This window comes from Macaca mulatta, chromosome 16 (genome assembly GCF_049350105.2).
Source record: "Macaca mulatta isolate MMU2019108-1 chromosome 16, T2T-MMU8v2.0, whole genome shotgun sequence".
Lineage (NCBI taxonomy): Eukaryota > Metazoa > Chordata > Mammalia > Primates > Cercopithecidae > Macaca > Macaca mulatta.
The window spans coordinates 71,879,888-71,904,581 of NC_133421.1; the positions used below are offsets into that span (position 1 = coordinate 71,879,888).

Genomic DNA, 24,694 nt, shown 5'->3' on the forward strand with positions numbered 1-24,694 from the left:
CTTAATTCTAACCGTATTGAATCTCTGTGTAAATTTAAACAAGTTCCAGTGATCTTAAGTCTACTTGCAAAACAAAATCTTTAATGCATAAGCATATATAGGGTGGAACATTTCAGCATTAGTGGGAATTTTCATATTTCTTTCTCTTTACTAAGGAGAGACAGTAGATATCAGAGACTTGGACAACGTACTAGGAAACATGGGGATTGAACTTACCAAAGAAGAACTTGGAGAGCTGACAAGAAACCTTCCAGTTGATGGTAACTCAGTTTAGATATAAAAAAATTCTTCATAAGAGGGTTGAGGGTTTACATATGAGTATTTCTAAAACCAGTTTAATTTCGTGTTAAAAAAAAAAACCTTGCAACATCTCAGAAAGATTCAGTTTCAGAGCAAGAACAAAGCCTGTCTTCATTTTCTAAACCCACACAGAATACAAAGCATTTGACTAGATTGATTCCAAGATTGTTTTTCACATCTGGGAATGTTCAGGAAGCCAAAGAAAAGAGTGGAAAAAGAAAGGAATGAAAGAAGGTCAATGTGTATTCTTTCCATATTTCCCATTCATTTTTGTATTCTAACTCAGCTCCCTAACACTACTGAAATTTCTCTAAGGACATCATAAGTTGTCATTTGTCAGTTGCATTAGACATTATTCATTCTGTTTCTTATTGGAGCTCTCTGCTGTCTTTGATATTGATGATAAATCTGACCTTGAAATTTTGTTCTCCTAGCTTCTGTGTTGTTACCAGAATCTGGATTTTCTCATTCTGATTTTCATTTTACATCCTCTCTCTGGAAAATCTCACTCATATCTACTGTTTTACATATCACCTACATGCTGATGACTTTCAAGTCTGTATTTTTACACAGACCTCTCTCCTGCACTGCAGACTGGTGTATCTAAATGCCTGCTAGACATTTCTACTCAGATATTCCATAGGAGACATCCTTTGACCTATTTGAAACCTAATTCACTGGTTCCCTGTCCAAGCTACCTTCTAGTCCTATATTCTCTGTCCCATTTGTGCTATCACTGTCTATTTAGTCATCTAAGCTAGTTATGTGGGATTCATTTTTTATAACCACTTGTTTCCTATCACCTCCTATCTGGACTATCACTTTGTCATGCCAGTTTTACCTCAAACTACCATGCATAGATGATTGGATATATGACAAAGCAAGAATACTAAAATGTTGATAGTAGAATTTAGGTGATAGGCCTGTTCATTGTACAGTTTTTTTCAACTTTGCCATATGTTTGAAAATTTACATAATGAAACATTGAAAAAAATTCCATATATAAATCTGTTAACATCTCTTTGTTCCTTCTATCATTGTCATATTTCAGGTTGTTTCCTTCCTGATTTCAACTATTACAATGGCTTCTACAAAATAGCCATCATAGTGATCTATATGAAATGCAAATCTGACCACATCACGACTCAATTTAAAAGTGTTTAATGGCTTACAATCATGTACTAAAAAATGTCTTAAGTCCATTGATAGGGAAAACAAGTTCCTTCGTGATTTGGATCCTGTTTACCTAATCTAGTATTTTACCCTCCAATAATATTGCACTTTTATTCCATTTTTCTATCATAGAATAAAGTAACTCTATATCACTTGTATTTTATATCATGCTTTTTATCACTTCCTTGCTTTATGATGTCTCCATTACTCAGAGGGTCTCTCCTTTCCCTTCATATGACTAACTCTTTCTCATTGCTTATCAGAATTGAGAGCCATGTTTTTCATTTCAGAAAGTTTTCTCTTAACTACCCAGACTATATTAGATACCTCTTTTCTGTATTTCCACAATAACTGTGCATATATTTTTCATTATATTTGCCACATTGTACTGTAATTGTATATTTATGTTTATTTGCCTATCTTGTCACTTTAATATGAGCCTTAAAGTAGGGATGGGCATATTATTTATCTTCCAATACCTAGAATAGCACTTGGCATATAAGTAGGTACTCCATAAATGTTAAATTAGAGATGAACAAATTCCTGAGTAAACGAGAGAATGACATAATGAATAAGTGAATGAATAGATATTGACAGGATAATTCCTAAAGAAAATGAAGCACTGCTTTTGGTCAGGACAGTAATATTTACACTTGGTATAATGTAACCATTTATTTGCAGCAATTCCAAGTGACATGCTGTATCAAAGTCTGTTAGGAATAGACCAGAGATGAACATATGGTTTTTGTCACCAGAGACCTGTGTCATTATCAGAATTGAGGGTCTTCAGAGAATTAACTTGCATGGATGGTATTTTTCATCATGTTTATAAGAAAGCATAATAGCCCAGTAAGAACATATTCTTTCCCAAGCCAGACATTATGGTCCAATGGTCAAGGGCCAGCTTACTAATATGGAATTAACTCTTGAAGACTATGTTTTATTGAATTGTTTCAAGTGTTGCTATGCAGGAAGAAGATAAAGAGGTAGTGATACGTAGGGTGAGCTCTAGTTCCTCAACCTTGGCTTCAACCATAGCAGTTTATTATAGTCATCAATTTTTATATGTTTATCTCTCATACAACCTATACATTCATACATTATTTATACATTCATACATTAACATCCTCAAATTGTCCTTTGTATTGTGAATTCAAACTTGGGACCTTAGCTGAAATGACTGTATGGTAACATGGTCTGGCAGCTGGCATTTCAATTTGGTAGTTGCCATCTTTTTCTAGACAGAAATGTTTCTCTTATTATTTTAATATATGATTGTGCATATACATATGCATGCATACATACTTAAATTTTGCTCTTATTATATAAAAATAAAGAGAAAATGGAAGCTTAAATGCTGATACTAGTAATAAGCATAGTCCTCAAATATAATTATACATCTGAAATAGGCATTTAGAAAGAGTTAATTTCAACTTTGGTTTATGTGTTTCAATTGGTTAGGAAAACAGCATATATGAAATTGTGGGTAAATAGTTCTAAATACTGTGTTTAAACAGTATAATACAATTAGAAATTATGTTTTAGCCTTCTTGGAATGGAAGTTCTTGTCTTGCTACATGTAAATCTATTATTCACTTTTTTATTTGAGAACATATGGGGTTATCTATTGTGCTACACCATACTATTTTGTTTCTAAGAATTTAAAAAGTTGAAAAATGACAAAAAAGAGTTATTCAATTAAAGTGAAGCTAAATAATGATGTATAATAACAAACTTTAGCTGGTTTCTGGATTATTATTTAGAAATAATTTTTTCCTGAATTCACTTTATCTTACAGCTAAAGGGGAGACTGATTTGAAATCATTGATGGATACAGTGCAAGTTATTACAGGTTAGTAAGAAGTTAATATGAATTTAAGATCCTAATATTTTAAGCCATATTTTCTATGATAAATATTTTACTAAAGTTTGACATATATAATTATATTATATAATCATATGTGTCCAACTTAAGAATTATCACAAAATGAACATACACACATACCCATTTAACTATAACCTAGATTGTGAAACAAAAGATTACCCATAACCCAGAAGACTACTGATACCACTACATACACTTTTCCTCCTTACTTTTTGGAGGCAATTACTATCCTGAATTCTAGGACCACATATTTACTAGTTTTGTCTGTTTTTGAACTTTACATAAATGAAACTATACAATCTGTATTCTTCTATGTCTAATTTCTTTCACTCAACATTATGTCACATGCTATTCTCAGATTCGTTCATATTGTTGCATGCAGCAGTAGTTTGCTCATTTTCACTGCTTTATAGTACAAAGACTAATAAACTGTAATCAAGTAGAAATCTTTTGGGAACCTATTTTGGTATGGGGAATGATTTCAATTGGTTTGTTGTACTTGAATACATTGCTGTGTAATATTCCATTGTGTAAGTATACTATAATATATTTGTCAATTCTACTACTGAAGGACATTTCCAGTTTGGGCAATTACAAATGATATTTTTATACATGCCTTTTGGTGAACAAATGTGCATGATTATGTGGCCAAACATAGAAATTGGATTGCTTTGTTATAGAATTATGTATACTTTATTAGATATTGTCATTCAATTTTCCAAAGTAGTAGTACCATTTTACAATTCAACCAACAGTGTATGAGAGTTTTGCTTTATATCCTTGCCTGATACTTGATACTGTCTTTTCGATGTTAGCATGTATTACTATCCCACTGTATTTATAATTTGCCTTTCCCTAATGATGAATGATGTTGAGCACCTTTTTTACATTTCTTAATTATTTGGATAATCTCTTTTGTAAAGTTCTTCTTAATGTCTGTTATCTATTTGTCTGTTTGGATGTCTGTCTTTTACTTTTGATTTTTTTAACTTACTGTCTTTTACTTATTTTTTAATATATTCTAGATACAAGTCCATTGTAAGTTATAAATTGCAAATATCTCACTGTATGTATTAGATTTTTCACTTGAATTATACTTTTTACAGAACAAAAGTTCCTATTTTTACATGTAGTCTATCTAATCAGTCTTCTCTTTTATGGTAGAATATTTGGGAAGGGATAATCTGTGCAGCAAACCACCATGGCACATGTTTGCCTGAGTAACAAACCGACAGCTAGTCGCGGTGGCTCAGCCTGTGATCCCAGCACTTTGGGAGGCCAAGGTGGGCGGATCACGAGATCAGGAGATCGAGACCATCCTGGCTAACACGGTGAAACCCCGTCTCTACTAAAAATACAAAAAATTAGCCAGGCAAGGTGGCGGGCGCCTGTATTCCCAGCTACTCCAGAGGCTGAGGCAGGAGAATGGCGTGAACCCAGAAGGCGGAACTTGCAGTGAGCTGAGATCAGGCCACTGCACTTCAGCCTGGGCAACAGAGTGAGACTCCATCTCAAAAAATAAATAAATAAAAATAAAATAAAATAAAATAAAATAAAACAAAGCGGCACATCCTGCACATGTACCCCTGAACTTAAAATAAAAGAAGAGAAATCCTTGCTTACACCAAGCCCATGAAAATATTTTTTTATTTCATTTTTAGGACCTTTGTTATTTTACTTTCACATTTAGATCTACAATCCATGACGTAGGATAAGGGTGACAATTTAGTTTTTTCTAAGTAGATATTCAGCACCATTTGTTGAAAAGAATATAGTTTTCTCACTGCGGTGTAAGGCTATCTTTTCATAAATCAAAGACCATAAATGTGTTTGTGTATCTGGACTATTTAATCTGTTACTTTATCGTTGTTTTTTTGTGTGTCCTTGCACCAGTATACCATTCTCTTAATATATTCAATGTATCTCATATCTGAAGTGTAAATCCTTTTTTATGACTGCCCTGGCTATTCTTGGCCTTTTGTATTTCCTTATACATTTCAAATCAAACTTTAATCCACCCTCAGTACTGCTGGGGTTTTTATTGAATCTAGGTCATTTTTTTTTTCAATTTATTAAACTTTAAGTTCTGGGATACATGTACAGGTTTGTTACTGAGGTATACATGTGCCCTGCACCCATCAACCCATCATCTAGGTTTTAAGCCCTGCATCCATTGGGTATTTGTCCTAATGCTCTCCCTCCCCTTGCCCCCACCCCGCAACAGGCCCCGGTGTATGATGTTCCCCTCCCTGTGTCCATGTGTTCTCATTGTTCAACTCCCACTTATGAGTGAGAGCATGCAGTGTTTGGTCTTCTGTTTCTGTGTTAGTTTTGCTGAGAATGCTGGTTTCCAGCTTCATAAAGTCCCTGCAAAGGACATGAACTCATTCTTTTTTATAGCTGCATAGTATTCCATGGTGTATATGTGCCACATTTTCTTTATCGAGCCTATCATTGATGGGCGTATGGGTTGGTTCCAAGTCTTTGCTATTGTGAATGGCACTGCAATAAAAACATACATGTGCATGTGTCTTAATAGTAGAATGATTTATAATCCTCTGGGTATATACCCAGTAATGGGATTGCTGGATCAAATGGTATTTCTGATTCTAGATCGTTGAGGAATCAACACACTGTCTTCCACAATAGCTGAACTAATTTACACTCCCACCAACAGTGTAAAAGCATTCCTATTTCTCTACATCCTCTCTAGAATCTGTTATTTGCTTGCTGACTTTTTAATTATCACCATTCTAACTGGCATGAGATGGTATCTCATTGTGGTTTTGATTTGCATTTCTCTAATGACCAGTGATAATGAGCTTATTTTTCATATGTCTGTTGGCTGCATAAATGTCTTCTTTTGAGAAGTGTCTGTTCATGTCCTTTGTCAAACTTTTTTTTTTTTTTTTTTTTGAGACGGAGTCTTGCTCTATCGCCCAGGCTAGAGTGCAGTGGTGCAATCTCAGCTCACTGCAACCTCCGCCTCTTGGGTTCAAGCAATTCTCCTGCCTCGGCTTCCCAAGTAGCTGAGATTACAGGTGCCACCAGTGTGCCCAGCTACCTTTGCCCAAATTTTGATGGAGTTTTTATTTTATTGTAAATTTGTTTAAGTTCCTTGTAGATTCTGGATATTAGACCTTTGTCAGATGGATAGATTGCAAAAATTTTATCCCGTTCTGTAGGTTGCCTGTTCACTCTGATGATAATTTCTTTAGCTGTACAGAAGCTCTTTAGTTTGATTAAATCCCATTTGTTAATTTTGGCTTTGGTTGCAATTGCTTTTTGTGTTTTAGTCATGAAGTCTTTGCCCATGCCTGTGTCCTGAATGATATTGCTATGTTTTCTTCTAGGGTTTTTATGGTTTTTGGATTTACATTTAAATCTTTAATCCATATTGACTTAATTTTTGTGTGAAGTTTAAGGAAGGGGTCCAGTTTCAGTTTTCTGTACATGACTAGCCAGTTTTCACAGCACAATTTATTAAACAGGGAATCCTTTTCCTATTGTTTGTTTTCATCAGGTTTGTCAAAGATCATTTGGTTGTAGATGTGTGGTGTTATTTCTGCAGCCTCTGTTCTGTTCCATTGGTCTATATATCTGTTTTGGTATAAGTATCATGCTGTTTTGGTTACTGTAGGCTTGTAGTATAGTTTGAAGTCAGGTAGCATGATGCCTTTAGCTTTGTTCTTTTTGGTTAGGATTGTCTTGGCCATATAGGTTCTTTTTCGATTCCATATGAAATTTAAAGTAGTTTTTTGTAGTTTTGTGAAGAAAATCAGTGGAAGCTTTTGGGAATAGCGTTGAATCTATAAATTACTTTGGGCAGTATGGCCATTTTCACAATATTGATTCTTCCTATCCATAAGCATGGAATGTTTTTCCATTTATTTGTGTCCATTCTTATTTCCTTGAGCAGTGGCTGGTAGTTCTCCTTGAAAAGTTCCTTCGCGTCCCTTGTAAGTTGTATTCCTAGGTATTATATTTTCTTTGTAGCAGTTATGAATGGGCTCTCCATTATTGGTGTATAAGAATGCTTATGATTTCTGCACATTGGTTTTGAATCCTGAGACTTTGCTAAAGTTACTTATTAGCTTAAGGAGTTTTGGGGCTGAGATGATGGGGTTTTCTAAATATACAGTCATGTCATCTGCAAACTGAGACAATTTGACTTCCTCTCTTGTTATTTGAATACCCTTTATTTCTTTCTCTTGCCTGATTGCCCTGGCCAAAACTTCCAATACTGTGTTGAATAGGAGTGGGGAGAGAGGGCATTCTTGTCTTGTGCCGGTTTTCAAAGGGAATGCTTCCAGCTTCTGCGCATTCACTATGATATTGGCTATGAGTTTGTCATAAATAGCTCTTAATATTTTGAGATATGTTCCATCAATACCTAGTTTATTGAGTATTTTTAGCATGAAGGGGTGTTGAATTTTATCAAAGGCCTTTTCTGAATCTGTTGAGATAATCATGTGTTTTTTGTCATTGGTTCTGTGTATGTGATGGATTGTGTTTATTGATTTGCATATGTTGAACCAGCTTTGAATTCCAGGAATGAAGCCGACTTGATCATGGTGAATAAGTTTTTTGATGTGCTGATGAATTTGGTTTGCCAGTATTTTATTGAGGATTTTCGCATAGATGTTTATCAGGGATATTGGCCTGAAATTACCTTTTTTTGTTGTGTCTCTGCCAGGTTTTGGTATCAGGATGATGCTGGCCTCATAAAATGAGTTAGGGAGGAATACCTGTTTTTCAGTTGTTTGAAATAGTTTCAGTAGGAATAGCACCAGCTCCTCTTTGTACCTCTGGTAGAATTTGGTTGTGAATTTATCTGGTCCTGGGCTTTTTTTTGTTGGTAGGCTATTAATTACTACCTCAATTTTGGAACTTGTTATTGGTCTATTCAGGGATTTGACTTCTTCCTGATTTAGTCTTGGGAGGGTGTATGTGTCCAGGAATTTGTTCATTTCTTCTATATTTTCTAGTTTGTTTGCATAGAGGTGTTTATAGTATTCTCTGATGGTAGTTTGTATTTCTCTGGAGTCATTGATGATATCCCCTTTATCATTTTTTATTGTGTCTATTTGATTCTTCTCTCTTTTCTTCTTTATTAGTCTGGCTAGCGGTCTAGGAATTTTGTTGATCTCTTCAGAAAACCAGCTCCTGGATTCATTGATTGATTGAAGGGTTTTTTTGTGTCTCTATCTCCTTCAGTTCTGCTCTGATCTTAGTTATTTCTCGCTTTCTGCTAGCTTTTTAATGTGCTTGCTGTTGCTTCTCTAGTTCTTTTCATGGTGGTGTTAGGGTATCATTTTTAGATCTTTCCTGCTTTCTGTTGTGGGTATTTAGTGCTATAAATTTCCCTCTACACACTGCTTTAAATGTGTCCCAGAAATTCTGGTATGTTGCGTCTTTGTTCTCACTGGTTTCAGAGAACTTATTTATTTCTGCCTTCATTTCGTTATTTACCCAGTAGTCATTCTGGAGCAGATTGTTCAGTTTCCATGTAGTTGTTTTGTTTTGAGTGAGTTTCTTAATCCTGAATTGTAATTTGATTGCACTGTGGTCTGAGAGACTGTTTGTTATGATTTCCATTCTTTTGCATTTGCTGAGGAGTGGTTTACTTCCAATTATATGGTTGATTTTAGAATAAGTGTGATGCGGTGCTGAGAAGAATGCATATTCTGTTGATTTGGGGTGGAGAGTTCTGTAGATGTCTTTTAGGTCTTTTAGGTCTTTTGGTCCAGAGATGAGTTCAAGTCCTAAATATCCTTCTTAATTTTCTGTCTTATTGATCTGTCTAATATTGACAGTGGGGTGTTAAAGTCTCTTACTATTATTGTGTGGGAGTCTAAGTATCTTTGTAGGTCTCAAAAAACTTGCTTTATGAATCTAGGTGCTCCTGTATTCAGTGCATATATATTTAGGATAGTTAGCCCTTCTTGTTGCATTGGTCCCTTTCTCATTATATAATGCCCTTCTTTGTCTTTTTTGATCTTTGTTGGTTTAAAGTCTGTTTCCACTTGCTTGGTAAACATTCCTCCATCCCTTTATGTTGAGCCTATGTGTCTCTTTGCATGTGAGATGAGTCTCCTGAATATGGCACACTGATGGGTCTTGACTCTTTATCCATCTTGCCAGTCTGTGTCTTTTAATTGGGGCATTTAGCCCATTTAAATTTAATGTTAATATTGTTATGTGTGAATTTGATACTGTTATCATGATGCTAGCTGTTCAATTTGCAGATTAGCTGATGCAGTTTCTTCATCGTGTTGTTGGTCTTTATATTTTGGTATGTTTTTGAAGTGGGTGGTACTGGTTATTCTTTTATTATTATTAGTATTCTACTTTAAGTTCTAGGGTACATGTGCACAAGGTGCAGGTTTGTAACATATATATACATGTGCCATGTTGGTGTGCTGCACCTGTTAACTCGTCATTTACATTAGGTATATCTCCTAATGCTATCCCTCTCCCCTCTCCCCACCTCACAACAGGCCCCGGTGTGTTATGTTCCCCGCCCTGCGTTAAAGTGTTCTCATTGTTCAATTCCCACCTATGAGTGAGAACATGCAGTGTTTGGTTTTCTATCGTTGCAATAGTTTGCTCAGAATGATGGCATCCAGCTTCATCCATGTCTCTACAAAGGATATGGACTCATCCTTTTTTATGGCTGCATAGTATTCCATGGTGTACATGTGCCATATTTTCTTAATCCAATCTATCATTGATGGACATTTGGGTTGGTTCCAAGTCTCTGCTATTGTGAATAGTGCTGCAATAAACATACATGTGCATGTGTCTTTATAGCAGCATGATTTATAATCCTTTGGTTATATACTCAGTAATGGGATTGCTGGGTCAAATGGTATTTCTAGTTCTAGATCTTTGAGGAATCGCCACACTGTCTTCCACAATGGTGGAACTAGTTTACACTCCTGCCAACAGTGTAAAAGTCTTCCTATTTCTCCACATCCTCTCCAGCACCTGTTGTTTCCTGACTTTTTAATGATCGCTGTTCTAACTGGTGTGAGATGGTATCTCATTGGGCTTTTGATTTGCATTTCTCTGATAACCAGTGATGACGAGCATTTTTTCATGGGTCTTTTGGCTGCATAAATATCTCTTTTGAGAAGTGTCTGTTCATATACTTTGCCCACTTTTTGATGGGATTGTTTGATTTTTTTCTTGTAAAATTGTTTAAGTTCCTTGTAGATTCTGGATATTAGCTGTTTGTCAGATAGGTAGATTGTAAAAATTTTCTCCCATTCTGTAGGTTGCCTGTTCACTCTGATGATAGTTTCCTTTGCTGTGCAGAAACTCTTTAGTGTAATTAGACCTCATTTGTCTATTTTGGCTTTTGTTGCCATTGCTTTTGGTGTTTCAGTCATGAAGTCCTTGCCCATGCCTATGTCCTGAATGGTATCGGCTAGGTTTTCTTCTAGGGTTTTTATGGTTTTAGGTCTAACATTTAAGTCTTTAATCCATCTTGAATTAATTTTTGTATAACATGTAAAGAAGGGATCCCATTTCAACTTTCTACATATGGCTAGCCAGTTATCCCAACACCATTTATTAAATATGGAATACTTTCCCCATTTCTTGTTTTAGTCAGGTTTGTCAAAGATCAGATAGTTGTAGATGTGTGGTATTATTTCCGAGGGCTCTATTCTGTTCCATTGGTCTATATCTCTGTTTTGGTACACGTACAATGCTGTTTTGTTTACTGTAGTCTTATAGTATAGTTTGAAGTCAGGTAGCATGATGCCTCCCGCTTTGTTCTTTTTGCTTAGGATTGTCTTGGCAATGCGGGCTCTTGAACTTTAAAGTAGTTTTTTTTCCAATTCTGTGTAGAAAGTCATTGGGATTTTGAAGGGGATGGCATTGAATCTATAAATTACCTTGGATGGTCATTTTCACAATATTGATTCTTCCTATCCAAGAGCATGGAATGTTCTTCCATTTGTTTGTGTCCTCTTTTATTTTGCTGAGCAGTGGTTTGTAGTTCTCCTTGAAGAGGTCCTTCACATCCCTTGTAAGTTAGATTCCTAGGTATTTTATTCTTTTGAAGCAATTGTAAATGGGAGTTCACTCATGATTTGGCTGTCTGTTTGTCTGCTATTGGTGTATAGGAATGCTTGTGATTTTTGCACATTGATTTTATATCCTGAGACTTTGCTGAAGTTGCTTATCAACTTAAGGAGATTTTGGGCTGAGACAATGGGGTTTTCTAAATATTCAATCATGTCATCTGCAAACATGGACAATTTGACTTCCTCTTTTCCTAATTGAATACCCTTTATTTCTTTCTCTTGCCTGATTGCCCTGACCAGAACTTCCAACACTATGTTGAATAGGAGTGGTGAGAGAGGGCATCCCTGTCTTGTACCAGTTTTCAAAGGGAATGCTTCCAGTTTTTGCCCATTCAGTATGATACTGGCTGTGGGTTTGTCATAAATAGCTCTTATTATTTTGAGATACGTCCCATCAATACCTAGTTTATTGAGTATTTTTAGCATGAGGGGCTGTTGAATTTTGTCTAAGGCCTTTTCTGCATCTATTGAGATAATCATGTGGTTTTTGTTTTGGTTCTGTTTATATGAAGGATTACGTTTATTGATTTGCATGCGTTGAACCAGCCTTGCATCCAAGGGATGAAGCCGACTTTATCTTAGTGGATAAACTTTTTGAGGTGCTGCTGGATTCATTTTGCCAGTATTTTATTGAGGATTTTTGCATCGATGTTCATCAGGGATATTGATCTCGAATTCTCTTTTTTTGTTGTGTTTCTGCCAGGCTTTGGTACTGGGATGATACTGGCCTAATAAAATGAGTTAGGGAGGATTCCCTCTTTTTTTGTTGATTGGAATAGTTTCAGAAGGAATGGTACCAGCTCCTCTTTGTACCTCTGGTAGAATTTGGCTGTGAATTCGTCTGGTCCTGGACTTTTTCTGGTTGGTAGGCTATTAATGATTGCCTCAATTTCAGAACCTGTTATTGGTCTATTCGGGGATTCAGCTTCTTCCTGGTTTAGTCTTAGAAAGGTGTATGTGTCTAGGAATTGATCCATTTCTTCTAATTTTTCTAGTTTATTTGCATAGAGGTGTTCATAGTATTCTCTGATGGTAGTTGTATTTCTGTTTGTATTTCTGATAGCCCCTTTATCATTTTTTATTGTGTCTATTTGATTCTTCTGTCTTTTCTTCTTTATTAGTCTTGCTAGTGATTAGTCACTTTTGTTGATCTTTTCAGAAAACCAGCTCCTGGATTCATTGATTGTTTGAAGGGTTTTTTGTGTCTCTATCTCCTTCAGTTCTGCTCTGATCTTAGTTATTTCTTGCCTTCTGCTAGCTTTTGAATGTGTTTGCTGTTGCTTCTCTAGTTCTTTTCATTGTGATGGTAGGGTGTCGAGTTCAGATCTTTCCTGCTTTCTGTGGTGGGCATTTAGTGCTATAAATTTCCCTCTACACACTGCTTTAAATGTGTCCCAGAGATTCTGGTACGTTGTGTCTTTGTTCTCATTGGTTTCAAAGAACATCTTTATTTCTGCCTTCATTTCGTTATTTACCCAGTAGTCATCCAGGAGCAGTTGTTCAGTTTCCATGTAGTTGTGCGGTGTTGAGTGAGTTTCTTAATCCTGAGTTCTAATTTGATTGCACTGTGGTCTGAGAGACAGTTTATTGTGATTTCTTTTACATTTGCTGAAGAGGGCTTTACTTCCAACGATGTGGTCAATTTTGGAATAAGTGTGATGTGGTGCTGAGAAGAATGTGTATTCTGTTGATTTGGGGTGGAGAGTTCTGTAGATGTCTATTAGGTCCACTTGGTGCAGACCTGAGTTCAATTCCTGGATATCCTTGTTAACTTTCTGTCTTGTTGATCTGTCAAAGGTTGACAGTGGGGTGTTAAACTCTCCCATTATTATTGTCTGAGAATCTAAGACTCTTTTTAGTTCCCTCAGGACTTGCTTTATGAATCTGGGTGCTCCTGTATTGGGTGCATATATATTTAGGATAGTTAGCTCTTCCTGATGAATTGATCCCTTTACCATTATGTAATGGCTTTGTCTCTTTTGATCTCTGTTGGTTTAAAGTCTGTTTTATCAGAGACTAGGATTGTAATCCCTGCTTTTTTTGTTTGTTTGTTTGTTTTCCATTAGCTTGGTAGATCTTCCTCCATCCCTTTATTTTGAGCCTATGTGTGTCTCTGCACATGAGATGGGTCTCCTGAATACAGTACACTGATGGGTCTTGACTCTTTATCTGGTTTGCCAGTCTGTGTCTTTTAATTGGAGCATTTAGCCCATTTACATTTAAGGTTACTATTTTTATGTGTGAATTTGATCCTGCCATTATGATGTTAGCTGGTTATTTTGCTCTTTAGTTGATGCTGTTTCTTCCTCGCATTGATGATCTTTACAATTTGGCATGTTTTTGCAATGGCTGGTACCGGTTGTTCCTTTCCATGCTTCCTTCAGGTGCTCTTGTAAGGAAAGCCTGGTGGTGACAAAATCTCTCAGCATTTGTTTGTCTGTAAATAATTTTATTTCTCCTTCACTTATGAAACATAGTTTGGCTGAATATGAAATTCCGAGTTGAAAATTCTTTTCTTTAACAATGTTGAATATTGGCCCCCACTCTCTTCTGGCTTGTAGAGTTTCTGCTGAGAGATCCACTGTTAGTCTGATGGGCTTCCCTTTGTAGGTAACCTGATCTTTCTCTCTGGCTGCCTTTAGCACTTTTTCCTTCATTTCAACCTTGGAGAATCTGACAATTATGTGACTTGTGGTTGCTCTTCTCAAGGAGTATCTTAGTGGTGTTCTTTGTATTTCCTGAATTTGAATGTTGACCTGTCTTGCTAGGTTGGGGAAGTTCTCCTGGATAATATCCTGAAGTGTGTTTTCCAACTTGGTTCCATTCTCCCGTCACTCACTTTCAGTTACACCAATCAATTGTGGTTTCGGTCTTTTCACATAGTCCCATATTTCTTGGAGGCTTTGTTCATCCCTTTTCATTCTTTTTTCTCTATTGTCTTTACGCTTTATTTCATTAGGTTGATCTTCCATCTCTGATATCCTTTCTTCTGTTTGATCGATTTGGCTATTGATACTCGTGTATGCATCATGAAGTTCTCATGCTGTGTTTTTCAGCTCCATCAGGTCATTTATGTTCTTCTCTAAACTGGTTATTCTAGTCAGCAGTTCCTGTAACCTTTTATCAAGATTCTTAGGTTCCTTGCATTGGGTTAGAACATGTTCCTTTAGCTTGGAGGAGTTTGTTATTACCTACCTCCTGAAGCCTACTTCTGTCAATTCGTCAAATTCATTCTCTGTCCAGTTTTGTGCCCTTGCTGGAGAGTAGTTGCGATCATTTGGAGAAGAGGCATTCTGGCTTTTGGAATTTTCAGTATTTTTGCGTTGGTTTTTCCTCATCTTTGTGGATTTATCTACCTTTGATTTTTGATGCTGATGGTTTTTGGATGGGGTTTTCCTGTTTGTGTCCTTTTTGTTGAGGTTTATGTTATTGCTTTCTGTTTGTTAGTTTTGCTTCTAACAGTCAGGCCCCTCTTCTGCATGTCTGCTGGAGTTTGCTGGAGGTCCACTCCAGATCCTGTTTGCCTGGGTATCACCAGTGCAAATATTGCTGCCTGCTACTTCCTCTGGAAGCTTCGTCCCAGAGAGGCACCCACCTGATGCTGGCCAGAGCTCTCATGTATGAGGTCTGTCGACCCCTGTTGGGAGGTGTCTCACAGTCAGGAGGCATAGGGGTCAGGGGCCCATTTGAGAAGGCAGTCTGCCTCTTAGCCAAGCTCGAATGCTGTCCTGGGAGATCCACTTGTTAGAGCCAACTAACAAGAACATTTAAGTCTGCTGAAGCTGTGCCCACAGCTGCCCCTTCCCCCAGGTGTTCTGTCCCAGGGAGATGGGAGTTTTATCTATAAGCCCCTGACTGGAGCTGCTGCCTTTCTTTCAGATATGCCTTGCCAAGTGAGGTGGCATCTAGAGAGGCAGTCCTAGCCCCAGGGGCTTTGCTGTGCTGCAGTGAGTTCTGCACAGTCAGAGTTAACACTGTTAGGGGAAAACTGCCTACTCAAGCCTCAGTAATGGCAGATGCCCCTCCCCCCACCAAGCTCGATCATCCCAGGCTGACTTCAAACTGCTGTGCTGGCAGTGAGAATTTCAAGCCAGTGGTTCTTAGCTTGCTGGGCTCCATGGTAGTGGTACCCGCTGAACGAGACCACTTGGCTCCCTGGCTTCAGCCCCCGTTCCAGGGGAGTGAGCGGTTCTGTCTTGCTGGGGTTCCAGGCACCACTGGAGTAGGAAAAAAAATTCCTGCAGCTAGCTCAGTGTCTGCCTGAACAGCCGCCCAGTTTTGTGCTTGAAACCCAGGGCCCTGGTGGTGTAGGCACACAAGGGAACCTCCTGGTCTATGGGGTTGCAAAAACCATGGGAAAAGCGTAGTATCTGTGCTGGATAGCACGGTCCCTTATGGCACCGTCCCTTGGCTAGGGGAGGGAGTTCCCCAGCTCCTTGCATTTCCCAGGTAATGCGATGCCCCACCCTGCTTCTGCTCGTGCTCTGTAGGCTGCACCCATTGTCTAGCCAGTCTCAATGAGATGAACCAGGTATCTCAGTTGGAAATGCAGAAATCACCCGCCTTCTGCATTGGTCTCACTGGGAGCTGCAGACTGGAGCTTTTCCTATTCAGCCATCTTGCCACAGCCTATGAGTCTAGATCAATTTATAGAGAATGGATGTATTTATAATTTTGAGTTTTTCAATTAATGACAATAAATGGTATGCTGGTAAAATGGCTCTCTGTAAAACACCACCACTTGATTTGTAGCATTTTTCAACTTCCGTGATGTAAATTGTCTCACCATGGCTGATTTCCAGTAATAATCCATTTAGAATCAAGTTCACAAAACTCCTGAATATTTAACAATCAGTTGTCATGAGCCAATTCAAATTGGTGGCACATCATTAAAAATGGTTCATCACTAAGTTTATTTTGGTCAACTTGATTTTTCTTTTTTATTAGATTTACTCCTAGGTCTTTTTTACTTTGTATGTAATTGTGAATGGTATATATTTATGTCTATATATATAGCATTATTGCTGAGTTATGTTTTTCTAGGACTTTATACCTTTTTTAAATATTCAAACTAATTACATAATGTTTATAATATCTTCCTATTATCTTTTAGGTATCTGTAGGAACTGTAGTGGTCTCATTTGTCATTGGTTATGTTTTCTCCTTTTTTTCCTTTGTCAATCTTAGTACAGGTATCTATCAACTTTGTTGTGTTTTCTTCCAAAACACAACTTTTTTCTGTGTTCATTCTCTCTATGTAAGGTTTGTTTTTTGTTTCTGTAATTCCTGATTTTGTCTTTATTATTTATTTTCTTCTACTTTCGAGAGGTTTAATTTGCTATTTTTCTCTAACTTTTTGAGATAGAATCTTAGATTATTAGTCTTTTTATCTTTTTTAGCATATGCATTTAAGACTAAATTCCCCTGTCAGCACATCTTTACCTGATTCCACAAGTTTTAATATGTAATATTATCATTGTCAAGATATATTCTAACTTTGTAGGATTTGTTTTTTGACACAGGAATTATTTTAAAATGCACTTACTGATTTCCAAATATATGGGAGTTTTCTTAGTAATCGTTTACTATTGATTTCCAGTTTAATTCCCTACACTAGATAACACATTTATTTGTACCAATTGTCTTTGCCATTATGCTAATTTAAAATGGCACAAGCTTTATATATCTGTGTGCAATATTATTTTATAACCATCACTGTGGGAACACTTCTTTTCTAGGGTTGAAGGAATACTATTCATTCTCTGTATCTGCAATTGACTGCTTATTGTTTAATAAATACCATTATTTGCCTTAATTCTGCTTTCGTAATTTTAAATTACAGTATTTTTAAAATTTTTATTTTTCTCTATGTTTTTTGTTTTGAAGGAGGAGAAGTTGACTTCAATGACCTGGAAAATGTCCTGCAAAATATGGGGATAGAGCTCACATCTAGAGAACACTTGGAGCTAGAGAAATTACTTCCAATTGATGGTGAGCATTTCAAATAGTAGTTTTCAGGCAAGTTGGTGTAGTCATCAAGGGAGTTATTCCACATTACACATATCAGTAGAGTCTTGAAATAGGACTATATCCTCAAAATTTATATTATCCAACAACCTATGTTTGTTGTACATTGTTTATAAATTAGGGATTTTAAATATTCATAATTTCATAGGTAACTATTTTTAATATTTAGGAATATAAAAATTGTCTAATAAAATATACATAACCATAAATCTTGTCATCCGGGCTAAGGAATTAATATTGGTGGTTATCTTTCATTCTATTGAGATGTGTTGAGTTAAGACCTATAGGAAACAGGAGGAGGAGATGGAAGAGGAGGAGGAGGAGAAATGTATAGATGTATAGGAGCTGTGGAGAAAAAAAGAGTAAAGTCAGAAAAGGTGTACTTTTTTTACTTTATCCTAGTTGATATTAATAATTTTCTCAGATGCTAAAGAATTGACAGATTTACCATATTAACAATTTTGTCTACATTTTAATTTTATTATTTTAGAAGATATTAAGTAAATTTTAAGAGCAAATTATTTTATGGTCTGTATTTCTGAACTTAGAGATTTTTATATTGCTATTGCATATATAGTTCTTTTCCATATTATGTAAATTACGTATTTTCTTTCAGCTAATGGAAAAATATATAAGAATAGGTTGCTGAATTGTGTGAAAGGTATAAAAGGTAAGCGATATGCAAATTGAGAAAGAAGATTAATTGAGGTACTTGTGTTATGGTTTTGTTTCTTCCTCACCACGAAATTTGCTATCAAACTCACGTATATCTTCATAATTATTTTAATACATATACATGTTCACATTGGTTTAATAATTTCTTGTGTTTTATTTTTAAAGTTATTCTACCTATCTTAGATTTTTCTCAATTTTGGCTGTGGAAATAATAAAATTTAGTCCTAGGTATCAAAATTTTAGAGAAGCTAATATATCTTGAGATACAGTGAGCAAACGGAACCTTAGTTCTATGGATACTTATATTAAAAACTATTTTAAAATTTGCTATTTTTCTGCTATAAATAAACTGAGTGGTTTATCAACTTTCAACATGCTATTTATGTGGGCTCATTTTGGATATTGGATGTAAATGAATAGATTGATTTTAGTTCATTAATGGCCCTCTTTAAATACTTAAGTGTCCCTGGGCTCTTCTTTATAATGAAATTGATAATCATGATACATAAAAATTGGTATTTATTACATTTTTACTTTTGTTTCAATGTCTTCATGTCTTCCTCTTTTATAGAGTTGCAAGTCAATGTTCATGACATTGACAGTATACTCGGAAACATGGCATTCAAACTCACAGCTGAGGAACTTAATGATCTAACCCCAAATCTACCAGTGAATGGTGAGAAACTTAATAGCTTTGCACCCTCAAGAGAATTTGGATTCTTAATAGCTTTGCACCCTCAAGAGAATTTTGGCTGATATTTTTGATAGTACTTATTTGGCTTAGATGAGAATGATTTTTTTCTCTTAATATATTAATCTAAAGTTGGTACTTTTAAATTTTTCATTCATTCACTCATTCATTTGTTTAACAATTTTTTACTAAGCGCTATATATCAGGTGCTATGCTAAGTGCCAGAGATACAGTGGTAAGCAAAAATAGACATAGTCGGCTGGGCACAGTGGCTCAAGCCTGTAATCCCAGCACTTTGGGAGGCCGAGACGGGCGGATCACGAGGTCAGGAGATCGAGACCATCCTGGCTAACACCGTGAAACCCCGTCTCTACTAAAAAATACAAAAAAAAAAAAACTAGCCGGGCGAGGTGGCGGGCGCCTGTAGTCCCAGCTACTCGGGAGGCTGAGGCAGGAGAATGGCGTGAACCCAGGAGGCGGAGCTTGCAGTGAGCTGAGATCTGGCCACTGCACTCCAGCCTGGGCGACAGAGTGAGACTCCGTCTCAAAAAAAAAAATAGACATAGTCTTTGGCTTTATGGGGCCTAAGGTAAACAATTCTTAGTGTACCAAGAGTAGCTGAGAAGTTGCCAGGGCCTTAGTCAAATCAACAGTTTTCATAGGAACTAGAGCTACCAGAGTTTCAGGCGATATGTACATTTTCCCTACTTATTTATAGGCGTGGATTTTCAAATTCTTGAATCAAATTTCATGAATCAAGGACAGAATTGCCTGTCTTGAAGGAAAAATTGAATTAGAATTGAAGTGTGGTAAATCACAAAGTAATCTCTAATTTAAAGGGACTAAAATAGAATATATTAAGCTAGACACAGTCCAATGAGACAAAACAGCATTCCCTAGGAACATTTTACTGAACACTGTCTCTTACGATAAAAATGTTTGTTCACATGATTTGCATGCCATTTAGTTATAACTTTGCCATGGATTTTGCATACTGTTTCACCGTTGCCCTATGGTAAACTCATTCCCCAAAATATATCTTTATCAAATCATTGCTTCCTTCTTCAGTACTATTGATGTACTAGTTAAAGACATGTAGTTAGATGTTAAATATATGGGAGAGTGACATCAGCAAGATGGCAGAATAGGAGGTCCCTACTCTAGTTCACCTCAGAGAAACACTGATTATCAACTATCCACAGACAAGAATGCCTTTGTTAAAATCTCAGAACCTGAGATTGAGGCTAAAAAGCACCCCCTTGGCACGTAAAAATGGAGGAAAGCTATATCAGAAGGGTGAGAGGAGAGGTTTCATTTTGTTGTAGCACAGCACCACACCAAAAGGGATCCCCAAACCAATGGTTTCTCTAGTGAAAAAAGTGATCCTAAGGTGAACATCAAGCTTCCTCAGTGTTCTAAGCAATTTTAGGTGGGTCTATTTTTGTCTTGCCTCATGGGGAACAATGGGGGAATTGGCAGGGCTAGACAACCTGGGGTCACATAGGAACAGAAAAAGGGGGACACGGTTCACAGTAACCAGTGTGCTGACCTTGATGATGGCACTGCATTCTGCTAGTGACCATGCCCAACCAGAGAGCCCAGCCAGTGGCTTCCTGAAGCCTAATGGTCAGCAAATAGGTTGAATTTGAAGAGGTCTACATCAAGACATATTATAATTAAATTGTCAAAAGCCAAAGAAAAAGAATTTTGAAAGCATCAAAAGAAAAGTGAATTATCATGTACAAGGGACCCTCTTGTAAGACTGACAATGGATTTCTCAGCAGAAATCTTGTAGGCAAGAAAATAATGGTATTATATATTCAAATTATGGAGAGAAAAAAAATCTGCTAACCAAGAATACTGTATCTGGCAAAGCTGTCCTTCAGGAATGAAGGAGACAGAAATACTTTCCCATATAAACAAAAGCTGAGGGAGCTTATTATTACTAGTTTACTGCCCTACAAGAAATACTTACGGGAGTTCTTCAAGCTAAAATGTAAGGATGCTAATTAACAACATAAAAACATATGAATGTATAAAACTCACTAATAAAAGTAAATATAGTTAGACAAATCTGGAATTTTCTAATATTCTAATGGTGGTAGATAAATCACTTTCAACACTAGTATAAAAGATAAGCGTATTAAAAATTACTATAACTATAATAATTTGTTAATGGGCACACAATACAAAAATGTATAAACCATAATATCAATAATCTAAAATGTAATGGGGAGAAAGTAAAAGTATAGAGTCTTTTTCTTTACTGTTGCCCAGGCTGGAGTTCAGCGGTGTGATCTCAGCTCACTGCAACCAAGAACCCTCCTGGACTCAAAGCAATCCTCCCTCCTCAGCCTCCAAAGTAGCTGGGACTACGAGTGCACACCACCACACTTGGCTAATATTTTTGTATTTTTTGTAAAGACAGAGTTTCAGCATGTTGCCCAGGCTGGTCTTGAACTCCTGGGCTCCAGCAATCTGCCCACCTTAGCCTCTCAAAGTGCTGGGATTACAGGCATGAGGCACCATACTCAGCCCTTCGTATATGACTGAAGTTAAGTTGTCATCAACTTAAAATAGGATGTTATAGGATGTTTTATTTAAGCCTCATGGTAATCACAAAAGAAAAAACCCTATAGCAGATATGCAGAATATTAAAAGTAAGGAATAAAAGCATACCAGCACAAAATGTCATCAAATCACAAAAGGAGATGTAAGAGGTGGGTTAAATGGATTAACCTGGGATGTGGCAAAATCTTTAATTTATATTACATTTTTAAAAATCAAGGATGTGTCCCGTAAACTTGGATAACTACTCAAAGAATATTTAAAATATATATAGAGAGAGTCATTCCTTGATATTTGCGGGGGATTGGTCCCTGGACCTCCCACAGATACAAAAATCCATGGGTGCTCAAGTCCTTTACATGAAATGACATAGTAGTTGCATGTAACCTATACACATCCTCCCATATATTTTAAGTCATCTCTAAATTACTTATGATACCTAATACAATGTAAATGCTATGTGTTCAGTACAGATACCACACATGTAAAAAAATATTTTTTGCCTGTGGTTGGTTGAATCTGTAAATGTGGAACCCAGAGATGTGGAGGGCCAACTGTGTAACTAACAAGCTAATAGAGGGAATAATGGAAAAATAAAAATAAGTCAAGAGAAAGGAAGAAGTAAATTTAAAAAGAGAGAATGAAAGCATAACAAGTTGGCAAATAAAGCAGTAGTAAATATTGATTTAACTAAAATATAATATTAATTATGGTAAATGTAAATGCAATAAATATTCAAACTAAAACAAAAAGATTGTGAGTCTAGATTATAAAATAATGTATACTACTTACATGAGACACATCTTAAATATAAATACAGAGAAAAGTTGCAAGCAAAAGGATGGATACATAATACAAGCACAAATGAAAATAAAGCTGGTATAATTAATACCAAGCTAGGTAGAGATTATAGCAAGATACGCCAGCACATTGCAGCATGATAAAGGAGTTAATTCATGAGGAAGATAATCCAGTTCTAAATTTTTATGTTTGTAATAATATAATTTCAAAATATATAAAGCACAGAATGACAAAACTTAATGGAGAAATAAATCCTCACCATAGAGATTACAACATATATCCTTCAGAAATTGCTAGAATAAGCAATCAAAATTTATCAAGAATATTTGAATAATATAATTAACAGACTTAATTTATATAGAGAGAGCACTGATATATGTTTCAGCAAAATTAAAACTTAAAAAAAAATTACCAGGATCTTCCCCTCTGTGGATCATTATGAAATAACTAGCTCTCCTGCCGTAAACAATTATTAAACTGGACAATATATATAAGGCTACTGTTTTCAAGGATTGGACACAACAGAAAGTGCAAGACTCTGATCCTTGAGAGAAGAAAAAGTTATGAAGTAAGCCTAAGGACAATTTTCCAGTCATAGTTTAGGAAGCTAAAGCCCAAGCAGAACACAGTGGTCACACTGAGCTGAGGCAGTTATAGATTAGGGTTCAGTACTGTTGAAATGGCTGGAATCTGATGGGCGTAGTGCCAGTGAGAAGAACGCTGTGTAGGAAGTGAGGCAGAAGTCTATAGGGTCAGGTGGGGGATGCTCTGAGTTCTGAGCCAAGGTTTAGACCACACATGCTCAAAGCGATGCTACACTAGAAAGTAGCTGCTACAGGACTGAGAGCAGGACAATGGCATTAGAGGTAAAGCAATGCTAGTTGATGTGTCAGTCCAGCTAGAGTGAAGAAACCTCGTTAACACCTTGGACAAGTAGCTGAGAAACCAGAAAGGCTATACCTCTGAAGTAAATACCACATCCTGGAGTAAGGATTATTCTAGATCTGCACTGTCCAATATGGTAGCCATTAGCAACATGCAGTCACTTAAATTTAAATGAATTTAAATTAAATAATACTAGAAATTTAGTTCTCTAGTCACACTAGCCATTTTTCAAGTGCTAAATAGTCATACCTGATGAGTCCTATTGTATTGGTGCAGAGGTAGAACATTTCCATCATCACAGAAAGGTCTATTTGACAGCACTGCTTTAGATCAATTATTACGATGTGCAAAATCAAACCTACACTAATTCAGGGTCACCTGTATGGAACTGCCTGTTGGAGTAAAATTCAAGATGCTTCAGAGGAATGGAACAGAATCCAGAGTCTTATGAGATATTAATCACAACATCCAGCATACAATAAATATTACTAGATAGATATGAAACAGAAAAGTATTATAGTCAAATAAAGAAAAAAAAAGAATCACCAGATACATAGTTGGATATAGCTCAGATGTTGGACTTAGCAAAGACTTTCAAGCAGCTATTACAATTATGTCCAAGGACTTAAAGAAAAATAAAGGAGGACCACTTCCCACTAATCAATGGTTGAGTGATGCTCCTGAGTAAACATAATCCCTGGCACCTGTAATATGCCCCAAACTGGCCAAGCATACTTATATAGCAAGAGAAAACAACTAGAGAATTACAGGTACTTGTAAGAAGTTATCATCATGGATGGGGCAGGAACAACTTTTGCCTTTGAACTTCTTCAGATTGGGATCGATGGTCTGTATGTGTGTTAATCCATTCATGTTGCTATAACAAAAATACCTAAAACTGGCTAATTTATAAACAATAAAAATTCATTTCTCACAGTTTCAAAGGCTAGGAAATCCAAGATCAAAAATACCTAAAACTGCCTAATTTATAAACAATAGAAATTCATTTATCACAGTTTCAGAGGCTAAGAAATCCAAGATCAAGGCATTGACAGATCTGGTGTTTGGAGAGGGCTTGCTTTCTGCTTCAAAGATAGAACATTCTTGCTGTGTCCTTGCATGGTGGAAGGGGCAGAAGAAGCAAACTTGCTCCCTCAAGATGTTTCATAAGGGCAGTAATCCATGTCCCGTAGGGGACAGAGCACTCATGATATAATCACCTGCCAGAGATTCTACCTCTTAATAACATCCCTTTTGGAGTTAAGTTTCCACATATGAATTTTGAGGGGACACCAATATTCAGACCATAACATTCTACTCCTGATCTCCCAAAAATACATTCATCCCATCCCAATAGCCCCCAAAGTCTTAACTTGTTCCAGTACCAACTCTAAAGTCCAGAGTCACATCTAAATATCATCTAAGTATGGTGGTATGGGTGAGACTCAGGGTAAAATTTATCCTTAGGAAAATTTTCCTCTGGCTGTGAACCTATGAAATCAAACAAACTATGTGCTTTTAAAATATAATAGGCATAGGATATATATTGCCATTCTAAAGAGGAGAAGGAGGAAGGAAGGAAAGAAGGAAGGA

At 36.4% G+C, this 24,694-nt stretch overlaps 1 protein-coding gene across 1 annotated transcript in view; it reads left to right on the plus strand.

The window, feature by feature from the left end:
- Window positions 1-24,694, plus strand: part of LOC114675868 (uncharacterized) — a 154,830-nt gene that overhangs the window by 11,049 nt on the left and 119,087 nt on the right. The window contains exons 3-7 of the mRNA XM_077971052.1: window positions 156-260; window positions 3,272-3,325; window positions 17,341-17,445; window positions 18,098-18,151; window positions 18,728-18,832. Coding sequence (XP_077827178.1) covers window positions 156-260; window positions 3,272-3,325; window positions 17,341-17,445; window positions 18,098-18,151; window positions 18,728-18,832 — 423 coding nt within the window. The remainder of the gene's footprint in view (window positions 1-155; window positions 261-3,271; window positions 3,326-17,340; window positions 17,446-18,097; window positions 18,152-18,727; window positions 18,833-24,694) is intronic.